The 23985-nt window shown below is 38.8% G+C and overlaps 1 protein-coding gene across 1 annotated transcript in view; it reads right to left on the bottom strand.

The window, feature by feature from the left end:
- Positions 1-3148: 3148 nt before the first annotated feature.
- The window catches only part of LOC111232600 (transmembrane anterior posterior transformation protein 1 homolog), a 28819-nt gene continuing 7982 nt past the window's right edge, over positions 3149-23985 (bottom strand). Inside the window, exons 4-14 of the mRNA XM_022760185.1 lie at positions 20897-21059; positions 19572-19707; positions 18894-18991; positions 18598-18667; positions 17191-17271; positions 14872-14981; positions 14668-14727; positions 14476-14544; positions 14178-14254; positions 12524-12696; positions 3149-6350 (exon numbers count right to left, since the gene is read on the bottom strand). Coding sequence (XP_022615906.1) covers positions 6034-6350; positions 12524-12696; positions 14178-14254; positions 14476-14544; positions 14668-14727; positions 14872-14981; positions 17191-17271; positions 18598-18667; positions 18894-18991; positions 19572-19707; positions 20897-21059 — 1354 coding nt within the window. The 3' untranslated portion in view covers positions 3149-6033. The remainder of the gene's footprint in view (positions 6351-12523; positions 12697-14177; positions 14255-14475; positions 14545-14667; positions 14728-14871; positions 14982-17190; positions 17272-18597; positions 18668-18893; positions 18992-19571; positions 19708-20896; positions 21060-23985) is intronic.

Here is a 23985-nt window from a genome sequence, read left to right on the forward strand (position 1 = left end):
AAGGCATAAAAATGTCAAAAAACATCACAGTATTGTAAGTCATTAAAAAATCATAGTATAGTAAGGCATAAAAATGTCAAAAAAATATTTTAGTATAGTAAGGCATAAAAACGTCAAAAAAAAACATAGTATGGTAAGGCACAAAAAAGTCATAGTATAATAAGGCACAAAAATATCATATTATAATAAGGCATAAAAATTTCAAAAAACATCATAGTATAGTCAGGCATAAAAAGTCAAATAAATATTGTATAGCAAGGCATAAAAAAGTCAAAAAAATATTTCAGTATGGTAAGGCATAAAAAGTAAAAAAAACATCATTGTATAGTAAGGCAAAAAAGTCATAGTATAGTAAGGCATAAAAATTTCAAAAAACATAGTATAGTAAGGCTATGACTTTTTTATGCCTTACTATACTATGACTATTTTATGCCCCACTATACTATGTTGTTTTTTGACGTTTTTATGCCTTACTATACAATGACTGTTTTTTGCCTTACCATACTATGTTGTTTTTTGACATTTTATGCCTTACTATACTATGACTATTTTATGCCCCACTATACTATGTTGTTTTTTGACGTTTTTATGCCTTACTATACAATGACTGTTTTTTGCCTTACCATACTATGTTGTTTTTTGACATTTTATGCCTTACTATACCATGTTGTTTTTTTTAAATTTTTATGCCTTATTATACTATGACATTTAAGTTTTAATCTTTATGAAGCCTGGAAATCATCAAGGAGAAAACAAATTAAACAAACCATCGTTAACTTGTCCCCTACGGTGAGATATGTATATCACAATCCCTTCAGTTAGTTTTTATTTACGTATAGATGGGTATAGTCAAACAAAAATGAAAGTGAGAATCATCTGAAATTCAGTCAGTGAATTAATATATTAAAAACAAAGCAGCTCTTTACATGTTGTTCCCTAGTAAATATTACACACTTTCCATCTGTCCCTCCAACAGGTGCTCTCTTTCTCCTCGACCTTTGACCTCTTCTCCACCCAGAGGGCAGACAGAGGATACCTGAGGTGCAGCCCAGAGGGGCATTGTGATTGGTGGAGCGGAGATCAGCTGGGTTTTCCTTCTGTCTCTCTGAACAATAACATCGTTGTCCTCTCTCTGGAGTACATGGGGCCCCCAGCTCCTGAAGACAAGGGGGACTCCTGTTTGGAAACCTTTGATCACCTTTCTTCACTGATCACACACTCGTTAGACCAGCAGAGCAGCAGATGGGACTTTTAGCTGTGCTGACACTTTTCATACACTGAAGCAGGAAGTAATGTGACAGGTTGAGGAAGGTCTTTGTCAGTGGAGCCAAAAGAAAATAATATCAGAGTAGAGGTTTGGCTAAAACGAACTCTGATTAAAATGTACATAAAATCACAAACACAAACTCAAGATATAACCTCATTAGCACTTACAGAGCTTAATTCATTTTCTGTACTTGTTGATGAGTCTTGCGTATGTTGCTGATCATTTTGTTTCCTTACACATGTATCACAAGTCTCATCTTTAAAACTCTGATGTGCTGGACTCTTTCCAAGTACTACTACTACTTGTCCTGTCTTGAGACGACTTCCCGGTAGCTGTGACATAGCTGAAGTTCATCTCAGTCCTCAGCAGTATAAGGAGATTAGCCCTCTAAGAATGTCTGCTGGAGATTTACTCTCCCTGACCTCACCTCCTCAGCAGATACTGTGCAGCTCTGCCTCAGGACAGGTGAGGTCACTGCTGGTGTAAACCTCGGCTTACTGGCAGTAAAAAAGACCTTTACTGCTTTCCTGTTATCAGAGTAAAGAGCTTTAATCCTGTATTTGATGTTTCCAGCAGCAGAAAATACTGAGATTCATATAGATTGACAAAACAATGCAAACTCAAGCTGCAATTGCTTTTTCCAGAGCTTTTAGCCATACTACATGGTTTTCATTAGCAGAAGGGAGTTTGCCCTGTTGACATTCTAGCTCAGTAACTGCTCTGATTTCGTTCAAAGCACTGTTAGGACTTTGTCTGTGTTGGCTTTAAAAGATCAGCACGAAAACTCTTTGTTGACATTAGAGAACAATCGTAGCTCAAGGGCCACTTTCCCTGAGCTTTTAGCTGTATCACACAGAGCACAATGATGCAGCGTGGGATTCATATACTGTAATATGATCTATTTTCACCATTACAATAAAGCATGTGAATTTGAATTCACAATTATCTCATGTGGAACACTGTTTCATAATTGACCAAGTCACGTAGACATAACATGAGAAAACCACATTTCATATTTGGTTTATCACATGTTGATATATATATATATATATACATTAGAGTATATAGAGTTTATTAGCTATGTCTATTTAAAACTAAGGCAGTCTAATACACATCCTGCAGTAAACCCTTCCTTCATGATGGTTATAATGTTCAGTTTTTGTTATACTGACGGTGACGGGTGTTTTTATTGTTTTGTATGTCATTGAGAGCGTTGAATCAACACTTTTAAAAACTGTTTCAACACAAACTGAACATTAAGACCTTCCTGATGCAGGGTTTATTGCAGGACTGTTGTATTAGAGTGCATTAGTTTTAGGGAGGTGTTCCTAATAAACTGCCAACAGTGTGTTTCACATGTTCTTTTTGTACAGGAATTTTCAGTTGCTGTTTTTGCACTAGGAGAGGAGTGAGAGTCTTGGCAGTCACACTAGGTTGTGACTATTAAACCACTGAGAACAGGTGTTTATTTGTGAACCTGAACAAAACATTTAGTAGCTTCTTCATACAGCAGTTTCCAAATGTTACAGTTGTATAAGATGTAAAGTCTTTAGCACGTTTCCTATTTTTCTAAATAAAAACCCTGTGACACAAAGGGTCCAGACAGTCAAATGACTGAGTTACTTACTGAGTCATTAGGAAACTGTGTTAGAGGAAGTGAACGAATCTCACTGACACTGTAGCTGAGTGAAACTGAAGGCGTAGCATCACGTCTGAAGGAAGTTTGTCTCATTGTGACAACAGCACAAAGACTGAGGCTCAAAATGAACCTGTGTCCAACTAAAGAGAGAGACTACAACAGCAAATCATCAAAAAAAGATGCAGCTCTGCATAGATTAAAACAACACACTTAAGAAACCAATTTTTTATTAATCCAAAAGAGAGCATTGTCATACATTATCAAGGTAGGAATTAAATAAGGAACCAAACTGATGAAACAAAGCAGGCAGTGTACTGGACCATCGCAGCTTGCATAAGAACACTTTTGCCTCATCTCCATTAGCTGAGTTGAGCTCAGCTGGGTCCAGTTGTGGTTGAGTCAGGTACAGACTGGGACCAGTTAAGCTCAACCAGCTGACAGTGGAGACTATGAACCCGACCGACCACAACAAGGCTGAGCTCAGGCCGGTGGAGACGAGACGAGACATTCGACAAAACCACATGAAAAGACTGAGAAGAGTCAGATTTCACGCGCAAAAAAAAACATCATATCACAACTGGCAGCTCCAAAAATAGAACTATCTTCCTTATTACAATGGTAATGAATATTATAAAGAGCTTTTATTTCTCCAAAACAGAATTAAATCAAAGCTGATATGTGTAAACACTATATACATCTTATTTCTGCTAAAAGTAAAATATGAGGCTCCACTTTACATTATGATCACTTTAAGTATATTACTGTCATATGTTTGGCTTATTCACACGGCAGTAAAATACATTTTAAATTCCCAAATAAATTGAGAGTGATAGGAAGAGTGCACCAGAAAGAAATTAAATTAAATTAAAAAAGAATCGATTTCTACATGTTTGCAATGATTTTAAACCCTAATAAATTCTATCTTCTATTAGTGGAATATATTTGTTTTTATAGTTCAGTTTAAAATGCTCAGCTTGATGCACAAAACTGTTGCTGTGGAGAATCTCCCAGTTTAACCTTGTACAGGCGGAAGGAACCATGAGGTGCTACATAAAGTACCACTGTTAAGTGATTTGAACAGGTTTACATGAGGTTCTCTGGCACAGCTCAAGTATTTGTCGCGGCTGCAGGAACTTTACTCTGATTAAAGCACTCTGATATATAATGTTAGGAATAACATATTTTGTTTACACTCAATTACAAATGTGGGTGACAGATGAAAGCTTGATGATATATAACTGGCCTGTTATATATTTATCTTTATAGTTTTCATTGCAATAAAAGAAAAAATGTAAATCATAGCAGATAACGTCAGTAAAACACACATGCAAAAAAAAGGCATTCTGTTGTGGAAATATTGCTTCTATTTTTCTAAGATGTAAACATTAGAACATTACTTGAGAGTCGAATGAGAAACGTGACCTGTCGTATTTAAGACAATACGGTCCATCAGTGCAAACATTCTCCAGACCAAAAGTAATGAAAAATTAAATACGATTTCTCCAACAAAATCACACTCGTAACGTCTTAAAGGAAGTTATGCAATGTTAGTCCTGGAGGACAGTGATAACCCCTTTCTAACAATTATATGCATTGTTATTAAATGATGAATTTCAGATAATGATTTGTCACCTATATATATATATATATGTGTATATGTGTGGATATATATATGTGTAAAACTGATTTGAAAAATTTACTTTAAGCAAGAAGGAAATTAAGATTCTCTTCAGCATCTTTCAGTGTTTTTCAGGATTTTAGGAGCCAACTGGAAATTTATATAAATTCTTACTTTGAAGTCTGAATGAAATCGGTCGGAGCGGCTGGTGGAAGCAGCAGCTTTAGTGTGTGCCGTCACAATTTACCAACATTTGACCGGCAGCCTCTGTTAATGTCGTACGCTGACTGGTCCTTTTAATGAAAGGTCTCTTAGCTGCTGAAGGCGCCTGTGTGGGCTGCAGATGACTTTATCTGTTGGCTGCATAAACGAAAAGCTCCGCTTAAAGCTGCTCTTTAAAAGTCACTGTTCTGTTGTAACGCCATCAGATGGCGTCGGAAAGTAAAAAGATGCTTCGTTTTAAAAATGCAAACTAGTCCCACTGAGGTATAAACTTTAATCTTCATTTGAACTGAGCGGTTAATGGAACAAGCAGCAATGCATAAACTCTAAAATGAACAGTGTGCGACTGCTTGGTGCAGTGTTCCCAACCTTTTTGGCTCGTGACCCTCTGAAACAAACCCCTCATCACCGGTTGTGTGTGAACCTGTTGTGACCAATTCTGCCTTAAAAGGTCAGTTTTTAGAGACACAAACAGGTAAAATTATCCAGTGAGTCAGAAGAAAAATGGTGAACAGTAGAGGAAAGTCTAAATAAACATAATTCTGTGTATCAGAAATATGTTTATCTTATGACCCATTGTGAAGGACCTGACCCTCAGGTTGGGAATCACTGGCTTGAGATTCCTATTGGAGGAACCTCTTAGAGGCTCTTTCCTCATTTTAAATTGGGTTGACGTTAGATGGACAACCAATTATTGGTTATTTTAAATAAGAACTCTACTTGTATTAATCTTTTTTGAGGAAAAAGGAAACACTCGATGCAGTTTAAGAACCACTCAGGTGTTTCCTTTTTTTACATAAGAGTCTGGAAGTTTGTCTGTTTTCCGGCTGCTGAGCGAACTGAGAAACTTCTCTCCTTCTGGTCCCAGCGCTGCTCATACAGGAAGTGCTTGTGTGCTCACACATACGCTGCATCACACACTCTCACTCTAAATATTGAACCATGCTAACGCCTCCACACACACACACACACACACACACACACACAGACACACACAGACACATGCCAGTTCATCCTGACGACTGGGCTGCCACACACTCACACCATCTCTCTCCTGCTGTAAACTCTGAAACTGAAGTTTTCTTTGTCACACTTCTCGAGTTCAGGCTTCAACAGCAGCAGGATCGTCTCACACTGTGTCCATGTTCACGCTAACTTACTGTATGTTCACTGACTTTTAATAAATACTCAGCTTTCTGCTGCTGTTGGCCAGGAGAGCCGAGCCGGGAGGCTTCTGCTCTCCGTCTTTCCTGAGTGGTTAATCGCTACATCAGCGGCCGCTGCTGGTCAGTCAATGCGGTTACCACAGATTGTGAAACGGTCGATCTCCAGCAGGTCTTTTTTGGGAGTCCTGTGCTTCGGTTCAGAGGCGGCCTGGGCCTCCCCCTCCTCTTCTTTGGAGAGTGAGGCTGCAGGCTGTTCGGGTTCAGGCGGAGGAGTTGGAGGACGGCTTGCTGGTGCAGCAGGAGAGGCATCAGTGGGCGGGGGGGGGAACAAGTCAGTCCTGGGAGTTGGCTGGGTGGTCACAGAGGAAGAGGAAGAGGAGGAGGAGGAGGATGGTGGGCTGCAGGGTGTGACTGGGACCTGCTCCGCTTTGGATTCACCTGTAAAGAGGAGTGGGGACAAATTAAATGACAACATATGGATGAGTTGATTTCTGGTTGCTCTAAATGTGGCGCCTTTGAATCCATCTTCAATCAATTGATTGATTAGATGAGTTTGTAATGAGATGAGATGTAATTTGCAGTTATAACTTACAAATAAAAAGTGAAGACATCTGTCTTCATACACTTTGTGGGTTTCATTTTACTGTCTGCTTCATGAGGAGGATGTAACTCAGTATTCCCCCACTGCCTGTATTAGATCTGTATTCAGAAGACCACAAACTGATAGTGACTCTGACGTATACGAGAGTTTTCTTTTAGATAATTTAGAGCAAGAAGAGAAAGGAGAGCATGGAAGAAGAAGATGAGCTGTCTCTGAGCAGCAATTTCCAGCCTGTAGCCGACGGACTGAAGATGCTCTGGGTTAAGTGACAGGGAGCGACAACCTACACCCACCTGACTGCTCGCTTTCAAAGCAGCGCAGAGGGAAACCAATGAAGTGTAGCCAGAGAAGGACGCTGACACTCAGCATACTGAAGTGCAGCTGGTTTCTATCATTATGTTAAGAGAAAACACTGCAAAGCCTTTTAACTTTGAGCACACAGAGTGTATTACATTAGGAAAATCAACCAAACAGAATAATTCATCATATCAGAGAGAATTGAGCGAAGCGGCGTTGGATATTAACGAGCCCGTCCACAGAGACAACCGCCCTGCCCGCGGCTATCTGGCTACAACAAACTTCCAATTCTTACTGCAGACAGAGCTGAACCGACACTTTACAGTACAGAGCTGCGGCAGCACATCAAACATATAGAGCGCGTGTACATATGTACGTGTGTTCGAGTAAAGGCATTAAAAAGCATTTTTCTATTACGATGGTGGCCATGAAAACAGACATGGAATATCAGAAAATGTGATGTTTTGGTGTGATACAGTATTCTGCCTGAATAATTCAGTGTTGAATCAGCCAACATTTTCTGATACGGTAAAGGTGTTGATGCGGCACACACCTGTCTCACTTTCTCTATGATTTATTTATTCGGCTTTAGTTTATTTGAGATGCTAAAAATGAATTGAATAATGTCAGCAACATGTTTTTTTTATTAGACTACATGGGTTCTGGATTAACACGAGCAAATTTCCTGTTATTTCTTATTTGTTCTACAGTAACTTTTTGATTGACAACCACTGGCTCACAATGGAAAATTATAGAAAATTCTGTCTTGATGACGTCTTGGTTATTTTCCACCATGACAAACTACAAAAGATGAAACCGTCGTCATCCCTCCACTTTTGATTCTAGTCTACCTTTGTATGTGCGGGTTAACAAGCTTGTGCTTCACGCTTTTTTCCGTCCTCACGCCATGATTACTCTAAGTCTTCATACTCAGGTATTTACCCTCTTTCCACTGGCTACCATTAAAAATGACAATCCAATATAAAACTGTAGTTATTACCCATCAGGCTCGACGTGGTGAAACCTGTGAGTAGAGCTCAACTTTCACGATCACATCATCCATCTCAAGACTTATTTATATTCCCTCACTTTTCTTAGCTGATGTTTTTTTGTAATATAATTTTCTTGCTTTTATTGTATCTCTTTGATTTGTTGAGTTCTATGTCTTTTGTTTGTAAAGCACTTTGGGGTTGGTCGGATTTCTACATTATATTTCCATTGAAATTGCTCTAATTAATATTTTTATATTAACAGTGGATTAAAGTATTTGCATAATGTGAAAGTGGTTGATGGTAGCTGCAAACTCATAGAGAATTATCACCCGACTGCAGCTCCTCTCAGCACCACAGAGAATTACAGCACCTCTCAGCTCATTGTTTTGGTTTTATGATGTGCAACTTTACTGCTCCGCTTTAGTTTCAGCGCTCCTTTAAACCTCTCCTCCAGCTGTTTTCACTGAAAAAAAGCTCTGATAAAGTGACTAAATGCTGCCCAGCACCAAACAGCAGACAGAACGTTAGTGACAAGCTGGCGACCACGAGGGAGCGCCCGGCAACAGGTACGTTTCTCAGGAGTCAGTGGACAAATAAATTCTGAAGTTTCTTCAGTCTGCTGGAGTCAGTAAGCAACTGTTCACTGACACGTTCACCATATCAATTTAATAACGTGACAACACATTTTTTTTGTTGCTTCCTCTAATATTTAACAATATGTTTTTTTTCCTACTTTCAATGTATTCTATTTTTTTGGGATATTTTCTATATTCACAGTCCCGCCTCCTGTCTTGTGTTTTAGTGTGTAAATGTTTAAATAAACGTGACGTATAGAGTGTTTACGGTACAAACGATTTAAAATAGTGTGTAAATGTTTAAATAAACGTGACGTATAGAGTGTTTACGGTACAAACGATTTAAAAGGACTAATATTTGAGTAACACACTGAATACACATACATACATACACACATACATACATACATACACACAAACACACAAACATACACACATACATACACACATACACACATACATACACACATACATACATACACACACACATACATACACACACACACATACATACATACATATACAAAAAAATGAGCTCCCCGCTTCTTCTCTGGAAGATATGTGAGCCTTAATAAACGTTAACCACCATATGGCTTGAAATGGCTGATTCCAAACTGCTCATTACCCATTTCTGCCCTCTGGGCAAAAGCATGCAGTATAGACAGATGGCATATCTTAGTTTTATGTGAATCCAGACCATTGTAAAGACAAAGACATGCAGATGAACATAATTGTGCAGTGGATCCACTGGAGCAGCAGGTGAAGCCCGAGGCGCAGACCAAAGTAGTTTAATGTTAGAAAAGTGAGCATGGTATCTGAGGTCGCTGGTTCAAATCCCAGCAGCTGAATGTGTAGGAAGCACAAGAAGAGACGCACATTAATTTTTACCTCCACCTCAAAGTAGTTATTATTATACTCTATATGTTGCAGCACGACACCTTAAGCTCTCTGAGAAACCAGATTCATTTGTAACACAAGCGGCGGCAGGAGCTTTGATGTTTGATATGACATGATGCACCATCAGGATCTTTGTCATATTAAAGCTCCTGGCTCAGCGCAGCAGGCGGATCTGTGGCACACACGGGAGGAAAAGATCTGCAGGGATTTTGGCTGTGGATGACAGGGAAATACTGCCACCTCCAAATCTGTGTGTCTGATTGTGTGTGTCTGTGACTCGAGGTACAAGGCCTGTTTAACAGTTTGTCAAGATATTTACATGAATCTTAATGAGGAAATTCATATGTAAATATTTGAAAGTAGGAAATAAGGGATTTTTTTTTGTTCTCTTTTTTTGTTTTTATTCATCGTAAGTTTAAGGCTGTAACTAATAAAGCTGTCTATAAGAGGGTAAATCAATACAATGACAGATGTAGCTGCTTGTGTTGGTGCTCATTTGGGTGCATGTTTTTGAGACGTGTCCTCAGGTAGCTGGTGCTGGGACGGGATGCTAGGCTAACTGTAGCGAGAGAGTGAGCGCTCGGAGGCCTGCTGGGTTGTGAACTCTCTGCCATCGTTAACACACCGGTTGTTGTTGAATTATTTCAGCTCGACCTACGTTTCATTTTCAATCAGTGAAAGTGACACTGCGTGACTTCTGCAGTGTAATCAGTGCAGCGTTAGCAGCAACTAACAAATGTTTTCATTATCAATTAATCTGCTGATCATTTTTAAGACTGATTAATTGATTGTTTAGTTTATAAATTAAAACTTTATGCTCTGGTAGCATACTGTTTGTCAACTGGCTAATTGATTAATTAATTAATCATTTTAGGTGTAACATCTACAAAACAAACAACTTCATAGACTCTATTTCTGAGTGCTGTGGAGACAGAACCTGCTAACAAAACAGAGACTGATCCTATGATTAAAGAATGTATTAAAATAACAATTATTGCTGGTACAATTTTGTTGGGACGATACATTTAAAGCCGCGACAAATTAAACTCATTGGTCTGATGGAAATGCTGCAATCAAAGGTCAAAATCTCAAAATTTAAAATGAAATATCTGTGATGTCACCATAATTCAATGTCACATTATTGACACAATTGTCAATTATAAGAACTACAAGATGATTATTCAAGAAAATATTTGGCCATTAGCTGCCGCCCTACCCACAAGACTAACATTATACTGTGTTTCAAGCATTACGCAAAGAATAAGCATTAGCTCAAAAATTAGCTTTGGTGAGTAGTTACTTAGTAGTTGAGACAATGTGAATTTATTTTCACCTATAGCTGCTTTGGTTGAATCAAATCATCATCATCTGATATTTAGAGAGACTTCTCTACAACCAGAAGGTCACAGGTTTGATTTCTGCTCCACCAGACACAGGATGTTTGAGCTGCCTGAAGCTGGACACTGAGCTTCTACCTGCTGACAAATCTGTCTGGATGCAAGTGTCAGCTAAATGCCTGAAATGTAAATTAAAGTGTCAGCTAAACGCCTGAAAATGTTAATATAAACATGATTCTTCTCTTAGGCAGGGTGAGGTAAGCCGAATGTTGCTTTAGAGACCACAGTGCATGCAGTGGACAAACACTGGATTTAGAAAGCAGCATCCAAATAGTATGTAAATCATTACTAGCAACCTTATTGTTAGATATAAAAAACAACAGTGCTTTGTTTCCTTTGTGCATGTGTTGTTGAAGCTCGCTGTAAGACAATACTGTTTCATTAAATACAGTACGTCGTAGTGCAGAGAGACAAGAAAAATCAGTAAGTGAGTAGGAGGCCGAGCTCAACATGCAACATCATTTATGAGCAAGATTAAATCCCAGGACGTCTCATTTACTAGATATCTGTTCCTGAGAAGCAGAAGGAGGCTGTTTTAGCTTGTGAACACTTTTCATATCTCCAAAATAAGCTTTAACCCAAATGTTACATATGTGAAATATTATACTGTATTATAATATACCTGTGTGCAATTCAAAATGAATGAATAGCTGTCTGGACCGGTAGAGCAGCAAGACGTATCAAAAGCCATGCCTATCATTAGACTACTGACTAGAACACAGACGGAGGTATTAACAGAATCCCATGACGAATCTACATATATTTATATAGAGGCCTGAAATGTTAACTTAAATATTCCAGGACTTACTCTGGTTCTGCCTGATTGTAGGAACCCTGATTGTTCCCCACAGTGTAATCAGTGAGAGGGACAGAGGGTTATCAAGCTGAGATGCTTAAATAATTATGTAAAGTGATTGGGAACACTCCCCTCCGATAAGTGGGTCGACCTGTGTGCTCCTCTTTCCCAAAAACCTGACAGGATGATATTTTGCTCTCATTATAGTGATGAACAGATTTTAAATACGGTGACATACTGTACGTGTCCATGTTAACTCAAACCTGTAATAACTGATTTTTTTTGGCCACTTGGGGGCAGCAGAAACGAGCTGTAAACACAATGTTGACTTATTATCTGAACTTATCGGTAAACAGTTGCTTATTTATTTGCACATCCAGTGGTTACGGAGCAACATTATCATTCATTTTGAGTCGTGTTTCTGTCCACATGACAAATATTAATCCAATGTTCACTCTTTTTTTTTTTTTTTTAGCTCTGTTTTTGGTCATCACCAGCTCCTGAGGGAAATCTTCACCAGCTGCGTCGGCTGGGTGTTTGGCGCTGAGCAGATCACGCACAGTGAGTCTGTAGGAGTTGAGGGCTGAGAGGAGCTGCAGATTCAGCTGGTGATTCTCTGTAGGTTCATGAAGATGAGCAACCTCTTTCACGTTGTTGTTCAATGCCGCTTTAAGTATTGTTTAATTTGACAGCATGACACGGGTGTGTGATCGCTCCTTATGATTTTAATTCTATTTAGAGTTTAAAAAAAGCACTACATTTTTATTTCAGCATCAAAGCCAGCCAAAGCATAGTGTGATCAAAACAAGAGAACTACTGTTTGAAACTAGTTAAAATGCAGTGGCTCTATAAATACACTTTAAGGGACTTTAATCTTTGAATGGTTCTTATACTGATAACTGTTTCGTATTTTGTTGGCAAGCCCTTCTACATACATGCGCCACACCATTATCTCAGGGTGTCTTTTATATTTTTATAGATTTATAGAAGCAGAATCTGTGTAAAGACACAAAGAACTTAAAGAAAGAACTGATACTAAAGGTGTGTGTGGTTTACCTGAAGGAGTGGGACATCTTGGCTGGTCAGCTTTGCTGGGGCTCTTTGCAGAGGAGGAGGATGGAGTGGTCGAGGGCCTCTCGAACAGTTTGTCCTCCATGTTGGCCCTCTTAACGTAAACACACGACTTCCCCAGGAGCACAATACTGTTCAACACTTTGAGTGTAACCAGCCTACAGAGGGAGAGGGCTGCGGTTAGCAGTTGCATTTCTGGCCACAAGAATCAAAAACTCTCTCCTCTTCCAAAACAACTACCGCGGCGTTGCAGCAGGCGACAGTTGAAACTATTTTGACTGGAAAATAAGAAATTATGACTTTGACAAAGCATCTACTTTAAGCTTTAATTTGCACAATCAATAATCAGAATATTTGCAAACATGCGTTGATTAACTATAATAATAAAAATAATACATTTTATTTACAGAGCACTCAGGCACTTAATATTGTGGAGATGTTGACACTCAAAATAATCTGTAATAATTTAACATTCTTGATTATTATGCTGCACTGTTGACTTTCAATAATTTGGTTGATCTATTCAGCACTGAGCTGTAAAGTTTGGTTCATTTGGATCAAAACAAATACTTATAATGAGGATTATCACTTAGTCATAAGTGAAGAGCTGTTATCACAGTGCTGAGATGTAGCAGAGTTTTCACAGTGCTGTCTTGAGCTGGGACACAGCTATAATGAATCTCCTCTACCATCTGGTTTCAGTCGCCTCCGTTCACATCCCACCACTGACACCAGGATGTTGATGTGCACCATCCTTCTGTGTTTCTGGGCTTCGCTATAAGGCCCAAACTCTGACACTGTGATGAGAGAAAGACGGACACATTTGGGTCTGTGGACCACCGCTCGCTGTGACAGGGTGTTTCGGACTGAGAGCGTGTCAGCGCGGCTGAGTCTTCGCCAAGGCACAGCGCTCTGGTCAAGCCAGAGCTATTTTTAAATCAGGGGGTGGGGAGGGCCAGAGATGGCACTAGAGATGACAACATTGTATTCTTCACCCTGAGGGAAACTCTTTAATGGTACGAGCCCGATGGGATCCGGCAAATGAGAATGAGCGAGGGTATCAGCAGCTCAGCTCAGGGAGAATGTGAGGCCACAGTGTTAATGCTTATGTAACTGTGTATGTCTCTGAATCTGAATGTGTGTTTATGACAGCGCCTGCATGTGTTAGTGTGCAAGCATGTCAGTACAGTGGACATGTTTGTGTGAGAGTCTCTGTGCATATTTGACACACTATAATTGTAAATAAAAAACTAAACATTTAAATATTCAATTATCAATGACTAAATGAAGACAATGTTACGATTGAATCATATGGAAATATAGATTTTGACCTGCATCTCAATGGTTTAAGCCTGCAGTTCAATAAGGTAAGGGAGTGAATAACTGCATATATCTTATTAATGTGCATGAAAACCTTAGACAACCAAATTCAGTTTTAGCCTTTAAACCTTCTCTTGAGCTTATTTTATACAGTCTGATTATAATATATGCAGCAAATGTAAGAAGAAGAAAATGTCATGTTCAGTACAACAAGCACAGTAATACGAGGCTTAAAAGTTCCCTCAGTTCTGGATGCTGGGCAGGGCAATCTACAAATATATCCTGCTGTAATATTAGTAATACAGAACTAAAGACTTACCCGAGATAAAAGAGGAACACACAAGTGTACGACAGTGCTCCCTGCACCTTCACCGAACTCATCACCACTCGGATAAGCTGTTAAAACATTACAAAGCAGAACAAATTGAAATTTTAACTTAGTGAATCAGATGAAAAAAATCTAATTTGAATGATAGTGAGAACCATGAAGCAGCTATTTTCAGCTAGTGGAATTAAAGTTTGAAGTTTGGAGGAAGTTCTGGTTAATGCTTGTGTGCCAATGACTAACTCCTGTGGTATTTAGTTTCTGAATAGCGACAGACTGCAGGCTTTCTTACCAGAACAGCCAAAGGCAGAGGGATGAAGCCCATCCTCCTGGCCACTGAGTCACTGTAGTCAGTACAAGCCTACACAGTGACAGACGAGCACAGATTATAGCACTCAACAAAACCGCATTGATTAGCTGCGTAGGCTCAGTGCTGTTTATGCAAGTATAACGACGGTGATATGAAAAACAGACACTTGCTTACATTTTTCTGTCGACTGCTGACGAGATCGAAGGCCAGACTGGCTCTGTATTCACTGTACACCTGCAGGGGAGGCAAGATTAATAATGGAGTATGAGAAAAGTAGGAAAGCAACGGACCACGTACAGTATTATACATGTGCTATATGTGACAAGGTGATAATGGATGACTGTTTGAGAAATAATGAACATCAGGTTCGGTCCTTACATCTGCAGTGATGTCGTTGAACTTCGTGATGAAAGCGTGTTTAATAATGTCAACGGCAACTTCAGAGGTGACGACCATAAACACATCAGGGAACAACACCCACAGATGGTCTGAAGAAAGACAAACAAGAAGAAGAAAGACAAACTGTAATTTATGCTGAGTAAGAGAGAGTGCATATACTCCATCCCTCGATACTGTGTCTACATTCTGCCCACAAAATACAAGGCTCCAGACACAAGGAGCTGTAGTTATTAAGGTGCTGTGTCCATTGGTACTGAGATTTTCTGAGCCAGTATTTGATCTGGTGACACTTACAGTTACAGTCTTAGCTAATACTATAAAGAAACAAGAGTCAGGTGTTCATGGTTTTATTTGCCACCTGGAGGAAGTGGAAAAAGCTGAAACACAACACGGACATATTTCCACCTAACAAATGCATCTCGTGGCTGTTGAGAGCGGTGAGACTGAGCCACTGCAGCAGCATGTGCTTATTGTGCTCATGTGGTAGGGTTTTGTTTTTCTGTTGCTTTTGTTTTTGTGATGGGTCCGGTCCTTCTGTTTTTCATGGATTTATTTCTGTCAGTTTAGTTTTGGTGCTTGGTTTAGGTGAGAGGAAGGACAGCAGATCCTATGACCCTCTGTGGGTTGGTCTGAGTGGCTTCCCTTCTGTTTGTTACTGTTGTCTGGCCCATCAGCCTTTTGTGCTTTTAGTCTGCTGTTGATTATGGTAATTTTCTTCAATTGTTTGTCTATTAATAAACAGAGGGTTTAGTTTTGCTGCAGCAAACTGACTCCTGTGATTATGTTGGACGGCTGTTTTGTTGAGGAACCTCGTTGGGGTCATAACACACGATGAAAAACCAAAACAATGTCACGCAAGTCCTGTGACCCAACATACCAACATATTTAGAAGTGCAGCTATAATAAAATTATAAAAATATCATTATAATAATGTATCAGATGACAAAATGTGACAATGTGGAAGAGGTCGCTCATGGTGATGAAACAGAGAATTATCACCCGAATCAGTTCCCTTCGGCTTCATGCTTTACTGAGCTTTATAGTGAGTTTCAGATCATTGTTTAGCTCTTCAGTCTGCAACACTAGCGAACTGGTTCACTCTCGCTTCTCTCATAGTGTTATTTTCAGCTGGAGCAGACAGCTGTTTGCTCTAAAAAATCCACTGTGCACTACCTGCTCACCATCAAACAGCAGACAGAAAATAGTTAGCGACTAGCTGGTGAACAGAGTAGAACATTTACAGCCACATATTTCCCTCGGGAGTTGGTATAGAACAAAAACAAAGCTAAAAGGAGAGTGAATATTAGACTTACATTCCTCAAGGGGACGGGAAGACAACTCTGTATGAACAATAACGCTGCTCCACAACTGCAAAAGCAACTGTTTGCTAACATGTTTGCTATCTCAGCTTAAAAGTTTGCAGATAAAGCAAAGACAGTGCACCTGACCACAAACTGGAGCGCTGCACTAAAGAGTCTGAATCCTTTAGTAAATGAAGGATTTTAGTTTTTTGACTTTTACTAAATTTACAAATGTTTTCACTTTGTCATTATCGGTTATTGAGTGTAGAGTGATGCTGATTGAAAATGGTGATTTTATCCATTTAAAATACCATATGTTTCTTTGGAACCAGTACAGTCAGTTTACTTAGAGATTATAACTAATATTTTACAAAATGCCGCCATACTTGCACAAATGTCTTAAATAATGAATGAGCAAAACAGCTTTGGCTCCTATTTCATCCATTTCAACTATTAGAAGTGTTTAGTAGGTAATTAGCTGAGAGCAGGTGCTTCTGTTTCTGCTGTATAATGCAAACAAATAGGTGCAGGCACCATGAAAGCAGCATGGAAGATAAGTAAATTACTGGAGACTTGTGATTTGTATACCTCTTTAGCAACAGAAGGCTGTAGCTCTGCTGGTATTAGTACATCAGTGTTATGATTTCAGCTGACAGGCCACGTCTGTCATCTACTGTGTCTCTGGCTTTGAGACTGTCAGGAGGAGCTGACTGTTTTCAGAAAGCTGTCACACAGAAACACTCGGCTCTCTTCCCCCGCTCTGCTCTGTCTCATTCACTGATGTTTGCGGGGGGTTAAACACTCCAAGGTGTTGCAGTGGGTCATCTGTAACAGCACGGAAGGAGCTGCTCAGCATACTGAATTTTTTTTACCCACGACAAGCACCGACCCTTGTGTTGGGATTTCAAACTATAGTGAACGCACCTGGCGTAGCCTGATATCTGTTAACTGTCTATGAAATAAGTCTATGAAACCGTAGTTTGAGACCAATAATTACCTGCGTTCCACGAGAACTGCTCCATATTCCTGAGACAGACGATGAGCAGGAGAACGTAGCTGGTGAACCGCTCTTTGATATCTGCAGGATAAAATAATCAAATTTGCAATTACAGTTCCTCAACTCTGGAACAACCTGGAAGAAAATGTGATTAGTAAAGACTCCATCTTCATTCTAGCTGCAACAGAGCCGCATTTACCCACACTTCCTGTCCTAATCAGGGTTTCTGCAGGGTGCGCCAAGTTAACTTTAAGACTTTTAAAGATCTTCTTAATACCCCACAGACTGAAATTTAATACATGTTTTACAGTCAGACTGGCAGAAGTATTAAAGTATGATGGAAAACCAACAAGAACGGCTTGGAATTATTCATTATTATACCATATTTTTCAGGAGTTTAACGATAACTACTGATGATATAATTAATCAAATTGATGCAACCTGGACCAAAATAAGTGGCAGAAAATTGATGAATAGATTAATCATTTAAATATGTTCATCTAAGATCAGTTATATTTTTTTCATTTTCAGACTTTTCCAGACATGCAGATGTCCCTTTTTCCTCTATTTATGTTTCTGTTCTTAACATTCTCATTTCATTTTCTTTAGAAGGTTTCTATTCTTTTAATTTGCATTTTAATGTTTTCATACTGTTTTTTTTGCTGTTCTTTTTTTTTTTTAATGTTTTTTATGCATTATGTAGAACACACATTACCCTCATGTATGAAATGTGCAATGCAAATAAACTTGGTTTGTTAATGCTGTGTATACTGCATGTGTGTTAAAACGGGTGATCCTAAAAAGGTTAATTTGTCATCAGTCAGTTTTATTGTGCAGCACTTTACTAAAAAATTATGCAATGAGATAAGTGAAAGAAGTTACAGTCGCTTTAATCTGCGTCAGTATTACAGACTGTAAACATCCATCTAGACACAGCTGTAAATGTTTACAATACCATTATCTGCACTGATAATACCATGCTAGTTAGGACTAAGCTCAGCTCCACAAACAGGCAACAAGATGTGAGTGAAAAGTGAGAGGGAAATCTTATTCTTCTGCTGTCATTAGAATACAGTTAGAGTGACTGAAAAAAAACAACAACAACAAAAAAAAAAACAAGCTGCCTCTGGGGATGTAAGAGGAAATGCACACATAATTAATCCTATAGCAAAGTCTGTACTCTTCTTTCAAAGCCAAATGGATGGATTCATAAAAGGTTTCTGTGTAAGGATGAGGAATTAAGCCTTAAATAATTCCCTGTTTTGAGTTTCTATTGTAGTTTGATGCTAAACATCTCATCCAGAATCAAGGACTGTCAGTCACACATCTATTCCATCCATCCACATAAGAAAAAAAACAAAACAGGAAAAATGTTTTCAATTTAAAGTATGTCTTTGACTATCTTACCACTGTTGGACATTTGGAATAAGTTGTTCTTCTCAAATTTCTTGAACACGCTTCCTTTAATCTCCACAAACTGTTTGAGAGGGAGCAGAAACGCAAAGGAAGAAATGCAGTTAGCAGGATTTATGATACAGACAATACGACCTATAATGTTGCAGCTGCATTTCATCATTAACATGACAAGTTTCATCTCGACAACGGAGCGAAGCTGCTTAAACTACCACATCAAGCCGCTTGTTGTGTACTATAATATCTTAGGTGTGCGCTGTATCTGTATACATTTGTGTATGTGTACTGACGTTGTTGGACATCATGATGGTGAGCAGGGACTTGTTGTGGGAGTTGAAGGCGACGTTGAGGGTGGAGGCTTGGACCATGATGAGGATGGCATGTAGGACTGAGAGACAGCCACTCAGGAAAACAACTAATTTATAAAGCAGTGAATACCTGCTATAAGCAATGCAACTTAACAGTTAAACAGACAAGCTCCTGACCAAAACAACACTTTGATGCCTAAAAATGTCTCCTGTGACATCAAGAGTTTTGTTCTTGTGAAATATTCTTGAACAAGAAAAAAACTTTTAATTGTCCTAATTGTAGGGATGACAGACAAGTTTAAGAAACTACAGATAAACAGAAGTTACAGTGCACTGACCTTGACTAATGGGCTGTTTACAACTGTAGTTCATCATCCTTGCTCCAGACCAGCAAAAATTTATCACTTTTTGCCTTTTGTAGTTCCTGTGTTTCTGTCTAGCCAGAAGAAAATAAAAACAAAACTAATTCTAGTGCCTGTTAACCAAGTTATGCTTCACTTAAAAGGCTTTATTTATCTTCTCCAGTGGTCATAAAGAGAGTTAAATATGAGCATTACATGATGCTATAACTGTACATTCACTGTTAAAAATCAATTTTGGAAAGAGATGAAGACTCAAATCCCTGAAATATTTTGCTACTGATTTGAACCAGAAGGATACAGACATAAAAGACGGCCATGAAGAAGTGAGGGATGACTCCTATACTGTCTCTTTTCCGTTCTTTGGGTTCTGTGGCCGTCCAGTACAGAGCATCCAGGATGTCTTGACCAAAGGAGGAGAAGAGGCGGTCTGCCACCTGGCAAAGGAAGTGCAGATAAGGTCATCATAAGATAATAATACTATGTATTTCAATCCTCATCTTACCTACATACTCTGATAATGTTCTCTGGTAGTTGGTTTTTGTCATCACTTTGTTTCCAAAACAAAATCTATATTAATTGTGCCATCCCGAGATTATACCCGAGGTCACTAACAGGCGGACCGTTCTGTCTGGACCAAGACCTATAAACTATGAAAACTTTGACGGAGTGTCGTGTCTATTTCAACCAGCGCAGCCTTTCCTGCCTTTACGGCTCTGGTCATGTGATCAGCCAATCATTGCAACTTGAGTCATAAGAGTGAGACACAGGGGAGAGACTAGATGGGTGAAGTTAGTGAGGAAAAGGAGGTGTTAAAGCTGTTCAACTGTTAAGATGTGTTGAGATTGTTTTTTTATAAGAATGGTTGGTTAAGATGTGATAAAAATAACAAAAAAAAGAAGAAAAAAAGGAAACTCAAGAAACACATTTTATTTAATTTTTCTGAAATATAACTAGGATTGTAACCTTTAATTTGCAATTCAGGCATTTATGTTCCATCTCATCACCTGCCAATTTCACCTATTTCCAGTTGACAAAGCGGAAACACTGAATCGCTTCAGCTGCAGCCTAATTCATCGGCTGTTTTCCATTTTGCAGCCTTAATAATAATAATGATAATAATAATAATACTACAGCCCCTTAGGTGAGCAATATGTAACTGAGCGCGAGTGATTCAACCCGTGCAAATTGTTGTCACAGAACCCTGGAGCAAGGCACCAAACCAACTGCTTGCTCTCTATACATAAGTCATCAAACCAACAGAAACAAATTCACATTGATGTATTTCTGTATTTGGACCATTTGGGTTAAATACATGCTGAACCAGAGGAAAGATTTATAAACCAACACAGGTAAAAAAAATCAGAAACTGTGTACACAGACTGAAGGTGGAAAACTAGAAACGTACATACACAGAATCCTAAAAATGTACTGTACATCTGTAAACTTAGTCTGCCTGAGTCTTAACGTCCTCTCACAGTGCAGGGGCAGCCGCTGTATTATAACACATAGCCATTAAGCATTTAGTATTCAAAGAACAGACATCTGCAGGTTTCTTGTTATTGTGTAAATACCTGAAGCGATGCTGTATACATGTCAGATATTAGTGTGTAAACTGCGCGGTACCTCCAACATGTTGTAGATGATGTAGAGTTTGATGACAGACTGTCCTCTGATCAGGTGGTACATCATGGAGTAATCGACGTAATGCATCATGGAGAAGCACAGCACCAGGATCAGTCCCTTCAGCACGTCACACACCTGCGCTGGCTGCAGCAGGCGCGACCCGCTGACAACGCACACACAGAAACACACAAAAACATCAACTTGTGGCGTCTATACTGACACTTGGAGACATTTAAAGAACATTTTTTTGCACGTTTGAATGCAGACTTGCATGCTGACATACACATTGTGCAGTATATCCATAGATAACATGCACACAAAATAGCCTGTCATACTGTCTGAATGAACAGTTAAATGTGTTTACACCAACATATAACATATGTATATACAGTAGGGCCCAAAAGTGTTTCCTATTCACTGGTCTCATACTGCTGGACCGCACTGTATATGCTGACAAACACACACATTTTTACCAAGCAAAGATATGACTATGATTGCATGAACACATACATATATCTACAACATTGACACACACATTTTTTTCTCAAACTTGGCATCATTAATACTTCACTGGTGGACCCCTGATTTAATACACTACCAGACCAGTACCACTGTTTACTGCTTGTTATTAAGGCTTTGAATGATCTCTGCTATTCATCCCATGCTAGGAAACAGTAGGGCAACACATACTGGGATAAATAATTCATTTCTGTTCAAAATGAGATAATCAGCATAAAGGAAAAGGAAACAAGTAGTGGTAAGACAAAAAACACAAGATGAAATATTAAAGCTAGTATCTCCTTCATTCTAAAAGTCATCTCTTTATAAGATTTATCTCCTTTAATATGTTTCTGTTTTGGTTCAACGCTTCTGCTCCTGTAAGCTTAAATCTTTGTTGTTCTTATCTTCCAAACAGACTGCATAACAAAAACTTCATATCTGTTTGGAGGTTTATCTCCATGAAAAAATACCTTTTCTTTAACAAAAGAACTACAGCATTTTGGACAGAAATGTTTCAAATAGTGTTGGACGATCAAGTAAATAGAAGAAAACACTCAGGCTAAAGCTGTCACATACTGCAGGAGCGGCAAAACGTGTCTTTTAATGGCTAATAATGTGTTTCAAACATGTGCAGCTTTCATAATTAATGGCAGTGGCAGCTTGGGAGCATGTTAAGAGGAGGGCTGACAAATCCATAGAACCAGTTATTTACTATGACAGGGATAACTGGGAAGAGCCAGAGAGAGATTAATTCCAACACATCCTGGATATTTCCCACGTCAGCTGTGTGACTGGTCTATATGTCTACGACCACCCCGGAGAACAGCAGTAAAAAAGGTTTTCATCTACTTACCACAAGGGCTGATTACTGTCCAAAATCAGCACCAACATAGAGTTTAATGAAGGAAACGGTCCCTTCTGATGCTTACCTGCTGTTAAAACAGACTAATTACTCACTGTTTCTATGTTGGCTGTTTACCACACTGCGACAAACACTAATTGCCATCGATAACAGCTGTCTTAATATTGCCAAAGTTTAACACTATTTTACAAATACTACTTAATAACTTTCCACTACATCACTATAAACCACATGGACTGACACTTGACCAACCTATTAGTGCACAAGACATCATTACCGTCATTAGTTTTGGCTGCTGTTGATTAATCTGGCTTCACATCAACAGGACCACTCCTCACCCTTTACACTTTTATAAAAACATGAGAGAGGTAAAGATATTGTGTTTCACAGGGTCGATGTTGAAGGGTGTGGTAGGTGTGGATATGTGAACTATTTTAGGATCTGACTCCAAGCTGAGTGAGGAAAAAGGCCCCGAGTTTAGAAAAATGTGTAAATTAGCTTAATCAAGTGTCGCTGTCTTCTGAAGCGATGTGCAGCTAAGCACAGAGCTGTGAAGAGAACGGGATGAGATGAACAGCTGTGCCTTTTTGTCCAAAGCATGAAAAACAATGATTGCCTTCATAACCACATAAATGTTACTGTGAATACACAGTGAATATACACTACAATATACACTGAATATACACTACATTTCATTAAAGATCTAATTCATCCCTGTAAAACACGATGAGGTGAACCTTGATAAAAAACATATAAGCATTATTGTTTTCTCCTGTATGTATATTTACGATAAAGGAAACAAGGCAAATAAAAATGCACAAATAGACTGATTTCTTTTGCTAATTATGGCTCCATCCAGTGGTCAGGTCTGAAGCCATTCATTATAAAAGAGGAGCTGGTCCAACACAACAAAAGCTTCAGTCCTAAACATTATCTACTTCTAAGTTTAGTTTCTTCCATGTGATTTTACGATTTCTGTTCAGTGCTGAATGTAAAAACAAACAAACAAATAAATAAATAACTTGTGCTGTCTGAGGTCAGAATCAGAATAGAGAGAAGTGAGATGGCAGAGAGAGCGTGACTTAGTCAAAAAATAAGCATAAAATGGGACTGCAGCTGAAATAACATATGAAAAATTGTTTTAAAAACAGTTAAATCAGACATGAATAATAACCAACACTGGGGCATCAACTAATGATTGTTTATATTATCAATTAATGTATTATTTAGTTAACAAAATGACAGAAAGTTGTCCATGACAAGCTCAGGTGTCGCCTAAAATGCCTTATTTTGTTTGACCAACAGTCAAAACACAAAACCAAAATACAAAGATATTAAATTTACAGTGACAAAAAACAGTAAAAGTAAGAATCCAAATTTGAGAAGTTGAACATTTATATTTGTTAAATGACTTAATAATCAATTATCAAAGCTGCTGCAGACGGATTTCTGTTGATCGATTAATTGAATAATGTGTTCACTGTTGCAGTTGAACTTGTGTTGGTGAATAGCAGCTTTGGTATTCAGGTAGTTAAGTTGCTATCAGACATAAACCTCCTCACACAGCATCTAATTCTGAACAAACAGCTCTCTGGATGCAAAGCTGCTGCAGCCTGCACAAAGCAGTCCTCACAATCTCTATTCTATAAGCGTTATCTCCATAACACACATGAACATTATGTTTGAGTGCAGTCAGCTATGTGCTGCATTCCAAGTAGCCATCACT

This window comes from Seriola dumerili, unplaced genomic scaffold (assembly GCF_002260705.1).
Source record: "Seriola dumerili isolate Sdu_G_001 unplaced genomic scaffold, Sdu_1.0 BDQW01000331.1, whole genome shotgun sequence".
NCBI lineage: Eukaryota > Metazoa > Chordata > Actinopteri > Carangiformes > Carangidae > Seriola > Seriola dumerili.